This window comes from Diaporthe batatas (genome assembly GCF_019321695.1).
Source record: "Diaporthe batatas strain CRI 302-4 chromosome Unknown Contig00004, whole genome shotgun sequence".
In the NCBI taxonomy this organism is placed as follows: domain Eukaryota; kingdom Fungi; phylum Ascomycota; class Sordariomycetes; order Diaporthales; family Diaporthaceae; genus Diaporthe; species Diaporthe batatas.
The window spans coordinates 2678758-2685394 of record NW_025408551.1 but is presented as its reverse complement, the minus strand read 5'-3'; the positions used below and the strand labels follow the sequence as shown (position 1 = coordinate 2685394).

Genomic DNA, 6637 nt, shown 5'->3' with positions numbered 1-6637 from the left:
GTGTTGTCAGCATCATGGAATGACTGACGAATTAGAATTGATATGATGGAGGCTCTAAAAATGAAGCACGTAGAGAGTCCGCTTGAATTTTAAAAGAACGTAGATTGCTTAGATCTTCTGCGGTAGAGACTGTTATTCCATGGCAAAGCATCTCCTCCGTTCCCACGTCGCAAGTAGATTCGTTCATCTCAACAAGTACTTACACCCAAGCGACGACGCAACATCCCAGGTGCAACTTGTCCCCAAGAAACGCACCTGGGCACTCCGCTACACCTACCGCTTCTTGATCGTAGGAATGTAATCCCTCACCGGCCGCCCGCCGACCTTGGTCCCGTTCTTGAGTTTATAGAAAGCCTTGATTCCCTCTTTATCGGTGTCCTGGATGGTCGGCGGGAAGTTATAGCTCATGACCGAGTCATAGTTAGACTCCATGAACTGCGTGGCCCCCTCGCCCTCGGCGCTCAGGTTCTTAGCCGCGTCACCCGTAATGGCAAACTCGTGGCGGAGACCAAGGATGTGCCCGATCTCATGCGCAAAGATGTGCGGGAGGTCGTCAAAGTTGCGCGGCTGCAGGGCGCTCGCGTACACCCACACGGTCTGGTTCTTCTCGTTGGGGAAGAAGGCCATCGCCAGCGTCGTGTCGCGCGGGTCGTCCGGCTCCCAGTAGGTCAGGTCGAAGTTGGCGCCGGCGGCGTCGGGCGCCGCCGTGATCTTGACGCCGAGGTCCACCTCGTTCCACAGGTCTGCCGCCTTCTGGAACGCCGCGGCGGCGTCCTGGGCGCGCTTGGCGGAGGGGAACTTGCTCGCCTGCACGAAGTACTTGAGCTGCCGCGGCGTCTGCTTCACAACGTCCCAGCGGGGGACCTCCCTCCCGATGCCGACGACGATGGAGTCGTCGCCTTTGCCAGCCGCCGGCCGTTCACCCTCTTCGGTGTGCTTGGCCGGCAGCGGCTCGGTGTTGAGGTCCTTCTGCGTCGAGCAGGAGTAGCTCCGTTTCTCGTCCGGGGCAGACATGGTGTCGTTGTCGGGCTGGTCTGATGCTCGTGGGTTTGTGTTGCCTTCGGCTATGGCACGTGCGGCTCGTTCGTGGATTGGAGGGCACCACTTGTTCGAGAAGTAATCCAGGATGATGATTTTGGTATCAGCTGAGGGGCGATCTCAGCTGTGAGCAGTCAATTGATGATGCGACTCAGCAGTTTCAGAGCTTCGGAGACGTATTGAAGGTCGGCTTTCCCAAGTCAGCTTAAGCATTCTTTACCCGGGGTCTTGGTGGAAGGTTGAGCTCTCTTTATACTGCAGATTCGACACGCGTACTTGAACAACACACGTACCGTCCTGACTCTACGCAGATGAACAATCTAGGGATGAACTGACCTGGATGTGGCTGCTCAGGACAACGAGGCAGCTGACCCTCCTCATGCAGAGCGGCGCCTGAAGTGCAAGCAGTGATCCCTAGATGGCTGGACTGCTGCATGAGACAATGGGGTAGTTTGCAAAATAAGCAAGTCGTGGCTTACTAAAGTAACGGACTGCTCTTGATCAAATCGTCATTGCCCACTTTAATCGGAGCTGAGAACGACCTAGCAAGCCACAAATGGTGGGCCTACCGCTGCTTCAGGCTCAGAATGACTTGGCTTGAGAGCCACCTGGGCAAATTTGAGCCCGTTTGAAGTGATCATGTGCCCTGATGCGTAAGATGAAGGGCCAGAACGTTCTGTTTGACATGATGTGGCAGAGGATAGCCATGGTGACAGACCAGTAAGAGCCTAGAACCAATCGTAAAAGCCAGAAGGGTTCGGCATTTGCCAAGAGCGAACTGGAAACCGAGCTACACATCCAGTCTAGAAGCGTTGTGACGGACCTTGGGTTTTATGGGACGAATCGTCTTTTCTTGAGCGCAACCCAGCTTGGACGGCCTGAGCCAAGCAGCTGAGGACAGTGTCTAGCTAGGGGCTGACAGGTCATAACCATCCATGCACAGCCTCAGCTGTGATTTTGTACAGTCACATGTATTGTCCCCAGGAAAAGTGTTGCTTGGTTTAACACTGTAATTGTATCACACATTTACAGCCATCGTTCCTTCTAATGCTGTTTCACTCCAAGCAAGACAGTCGCCCTGGTGTGGCTTCAGCCCATCTGTCCGGCACTCGCCGGCGTCCGGCTGGCGCCTCTTGATCCAGAGTCTTCTCTACACCTTTACTTACAAGAATGGCTTAACAGAGAACTTCTTTCACATCCCGAGGCATGCGATGGAGAATTATGCTTTCATTTGTGGTCATATTTGCGTAAAGTGGGCACATGGGGCCAAAACCTCCACCATGAGCTTGAACGAAGAAAGTGTTTCTCAGGGGTTGCCACTTTTGACAGACCAATGCCATTGGTTTTAAGATATTCATCTCTCTTAAACACTTCAACATGAGAGAAGATTGTGGACTTGGTTACAATTACAACGATAAAGGCCCTGCTCGCAGTGGTTGTTTGACGAGACGTCAACTTGCTCTTGTGAAATTATGTGTTCGATGTGTTTTATGTAGTTTGATTTCGTCCGCTTTTCATCCGCTTCCATAGAGTTTCACGATGAAATAGAGGACTTTACCACTGTCTCAAAGTGTTGGTCAATACTGGGAAATTTGTTCAGCACCCATTACAAATGTACAAGTACCGCTTCCTGACATCGTGACAGACAAAGCGTAGCAATTGGATACTGGATTTGAGATGAAAACCCAAGTTTGAGAAAGCGGTCATGGGAACATGGTGGTTCCTGACGGGAAGTAGTCATGCTAGAGTAGCTTCTGTGCCACGCTTTGTCGCTCAGCAGAGAAGCGCAGGTTTAAAAGCTCGACCCGTCTAAAGCAACGGTAAGCATAGGCAAGCTGGGCTAAAGTGTGTGTCACTTAAGATGTTCATAAGGATGCGAAAAACAGATTTCGAAAAATAATCACAATGATTAGCACATTTTTCAAGAGAACTTCATCCCATGTAGCGGAGGTTGGCAGTCTGGCATGAGATTCCTCCAACAATATCAATGATCTGGAGTGCGGACAAACGGCCTCGAGGAGCTTGCCTTGACGGTAGTCATAAGTCCCATTGTCCCGTACCTGTTTGAATGCCTACCTAGGTACCTAGGTAGGTGACTGCTTTAGAATAGCGCTAATGGGGACTGCTGCAAAGGTTTAAAAGCAACTCAACTTCAACCCACCTGCGAGTTGCCCTCCAACCATCAACCACACACTCCCATCTCTGAATCCCAGAACCAAACCCCAAACCACCTCATACCACAACCTGTCTCAAGACCTCCTTGATCATCACAAACCTTAACAACCCACTTCATCATCATCAGATCTTCTCAAACGACCATCCAAGATGCAGTTCTCCGTCGTCAACATGACCACCGTCGTCCTCGCCGGCCTTGCCAGCCGTAAGTACCGATCCTCTCCCCACGCCAACTGCCCACCTGTCGCCCTTTGCAAAACCTCAAAGAAAATGCGTAGCAGTCAACTGACATATCTTCAGTGGCCCTCGGCGCCCCGGCGGCCAACCAGCTCGCCACCGACACCCTTCTCGTCGAGCGCGCCTGTGACTGCGACTGCAACAAGAAGTGCCAGAAAAACTGCCTCAACGGCTTCCCCAGCTTCGGCGCCTTCGCCTGCGTCCTCAGCTGTGCGCCCAACTGCGGCTGCAGCGAGAACTCCAAGTGCTAGACGACTGTCCTTCACGCACACTCGCTATCTTCCTGGCAGCAAGGAAACGCGGGACCAACTCACCTGTTTGGTGGTGAGGGGATTTGAGCTATGATTTTGGCAGTGGATTTGGGTGGTATCGAGGGCACGGGGTCCTACACATCTTTGAGGAGGGTGCCCGATGGACTCTTCTGTCGTTATACATTGGCCAGTTACGGCTGACTCAACACCCGCGCTGAATGAAGACATCACCATTCTGCCTGAACTTGTTTTCTGTCCTTGTCCCTCTTCCATTCACCTGAATTGCAACTCTGACGTCTCACCGCATGCCTGCCCAAGCTTGTGCGGTGATTATTCGACTGCTTTTCAGTTGCTGCTTCGTTTGTCTTACCTCCTTATGAACAAATGTCCCTCCCACCTGCCCAATTGAGTCGCTGGCTGTAGGTGCTACTCACTGAGGAAACCGCGAAATGTAAAGTTCACGCACGCCTCTCAGCAGCTAGGTGAAATCTTTGTAACAAGTGCTGTATTGGCGCGTTGTTGGCCTGCCAATCCATCCGCTTAGTTGAGACTCCATGTGGTGCGCAAGGGTGGCAACACACATGTGACAGTGCAGTGGTGCAACTTAAAGGCGCCTTTCATGGGAAAGAAGATCAGGCTAGAGGCTTCACTGAAACCAGCCCATCTTGACGCCTCTAATTTTCATTTCCAAGCAGTATGGGGCGAAACGTAGAATCGTAGGTGCCTAGACAAAGTTTTCCACGAGGAGCGCCGCCAATCCCACACCACAGTTCCAAGTTGCCCGAACACGGAAAAACCCAGTTCAAGTTGAAAGACTTTACCCTCACAGACCCTCAGGGAACCACACATGTTTTACATCATGGGAATTTGAAACGAAAGCCTCAGTAGATCCCCAGTTCAAAACCACCTGTTGAGTTTCTTGAATTAAGTAATAGCTACTACAATTATCTATGATTTGCATTGATGTTCTTTGCCACGACTGTATAACAATTCCACACGAATTCCCCTGCCATCACGCAACCCCACGCCCTCATTGTGTCACGTCTGCCTTGCCAACAAGTGGCAGCAGGGGAGAAGGCAGCCTTATTTGCCAAAATGTCCCCAGTAGTCAGACCAGTCCGGCGTGTCCAAAGCCGAAAGAGGTACCTGTCGAAACGATGTCACTGCTATCGTCAACAATGCAAGCCGGACGACAACATAAGCCGGAGCCGTCCAGGCTGTGGACCAGTGCTTGGAGCGGCATCTGTCGCCGAAGAAGAGTATAAGCAAGCCGATAGGCAGCATCGCCACTGAGCAGCACCGCCAGATCCAGGCCTCCGCAGCGGAAGGAAATGCGTAGTTCCACTCCGCCATGTGGATGGCCGCCAACAGGCTCAGCACGACGCAAACTGTTGTCATCATAAACCAGTCTGACCCAGTCACCGGAGAAGTCGGTCTGATAGTGCTGCTACTTCCACTGGTGGCGTTGATGCTGGTGGGTTCCTCATCTAGGGGATGACCGCACTCGACAGCAGCAAGCACGCCATCGTCCACAACGTCCAAGTCGACCTCAAAGGATTCCGAGATATCCTGCGGACAACGCAGCCACGCCAAGGTCGCAATCAGCCCGCAGCATGTGTAGGCGATCGTCAGGTCCTCCAGCGGGGTGACCGTGTATCCTTCGACCAGCCGCGAGACGATGTTGGCGCAGAACCACAGTGCTTGGCAGCCTGCGAGCAGCTTTTCGAACCAACCTTTCTTGCTCCGGCGGTCGATGGCATCTCCGCTGGGGAGCATGTCCATGCAGACACCGCCGCCCTTTAGACCATACTTCTCGTCCCCGAGATACTGATGGCGCTCTGCGAGCTCCACTAGCCTGTTCGGGGTGATGATATCTCCACCATCGGCCTCCCTCACCCCTCTCTTGACAACGAGGAACGACTGCTTCAGGGTCCACGACTGCCAGCCCTGGAGGGCACGGAGCCGCTTCTTGAGACGGCTGGCCTTGATGAGCTGGTCGATCGCGCTCGCGGGCATCGACTCGGGGACGAAGAAGACGAAAAGTGCCCACATGGACCGCGGCATCGATCGGTGTGCGTCCTTGTGGATAGCCGTGTAGAGTACGAAGGCCACGGTCGGCAGGCATGCCCAGACGATGCCGAGGGTGCCTCGGCCACAATTGGGCTCGGGGACGAATCCGGTAGTTTCCATGACTGTACTAGTAGTGTAGTACTTGGTGGGAGAAACGAAACTCAAAATGAATAACTTATTGGTGAACTTGAATGAGCAGTATGCAAGATGACCCGGTGAAATAAGTGACAATCAGCGGTGCGGAAAAGGCTTGGACAGAACAGACTCTAATAAGCCTGGAGCACACCTCTTGGCACGGAGAACTTCCTAGCAAGACACCAGCACCGATTTATATCTAGCAATATCACAAGGCTACAGGATCAAACAAGGTTCCCAAGGCGAGTGAATGGCAAATTTCCTGAGGTTGCCGTTAAATGGGGGCCTCAGCTGCATCAACTGCCGGCTTGGTTTGCGTAACCGCCCCCGAGACGTGGGGGCCGTGATCTTCATCAGCATGGTTACCTAGGTATCGATGGGGCGGACAGCTTCAGCTTGGAAGCAACTCATTCGGCTCCTCCGGGCCATAGGACGGCTGATAACCCCTGTTGCCCGGACACGGCCGGGCCGTGAGTGTTACTTAAGGGAGGGGTCCAAATTCAGGGCGCCGCCCTCCGCCGGTCTCATCTGTCTATTCATTGCCGGCGCCTTGCAATTTGCTGAAATACCTTCCTTTGCCACATTTTAATATCGAATGGGTGTGGTTGTGGTGGCATTTCTAATCTCCATACACCCACAGTGTATGCTGTTCCCTCACACACTGGCAAAGTCCCAAAGATCCACTCGTTCAGCTCAAAATTATTTCAGTTCCTATTCCGTGTATACCCGAG

At 52.9% G+C, this 6637-nt stretch overlaps 3 protein-coding genes across 3 annotated transcripts; 1 reads left to right on the top strand and 2 right to left on the bottom strand.

The window, feature by feature from the left end:
• Window positions 1-273: 273 nt before the first annotated feature.
• On the bottom strand, window positions 274-1014 carry KVR01_004572 (uncharacterized protein; the record flags this gene model as incomplete). The annotated part of the gene is made up of 1 exon (XM_044781734.1): window positions 274-1014. One exon carries the CDS (start codon window positions 1012-1014, stop codon window positions 274-276), a length of 741 nt encoding a protein of 246 aa, XP_044646736.1.
• A 2349-nt stretch (window positions 1015-3363) lies between these two features.
• Window positions 3364-3701, top strand: KVR01_004330 (uncharacterized protein; the record flags this gene model as incomplete). The annotated part of the gene is made up of 2 exons (XM_044788669.1): window positions 3364-3418; window positions 3514-3701. 2 exons carry the CDS (start codon window positions 3364-3366, stop codon window positions 3699-3701), a joined length of 243 nt encoding a protein of 80 aa, XP_044646494.1.
• A 972-nt stretch (window positions 3702-4673) lies between these two features.
• Window positions 4674-6085, bottom strand: KVR01_004827 (uncharacterized protein). Its single transcript, XM_044783383.1, has one exon. It carries the CDS (start codon window positions 5889-5891, stop codon window positions 4785-4787), a length of 1107 nt encoding a protein of 368 aa, XP_044646991.1. The 5' UTR covers window positions 5892-6085; the 3' UTR covers window positions 4674-4784.
• Between the last annotated feature and the right edge of the window lie 552 nt (window positions 6086-6637).

Bases quoted from the DNA above. Each gene is read 5' to 3' on its own strand.
- KVR01_004827 (XM_044783383.1), bottom strand. From the start codon at position 5,891: ATGGAAACTACCGGATTCGTCCCCGAGCCCAATTGTGGCCGAGGCACC.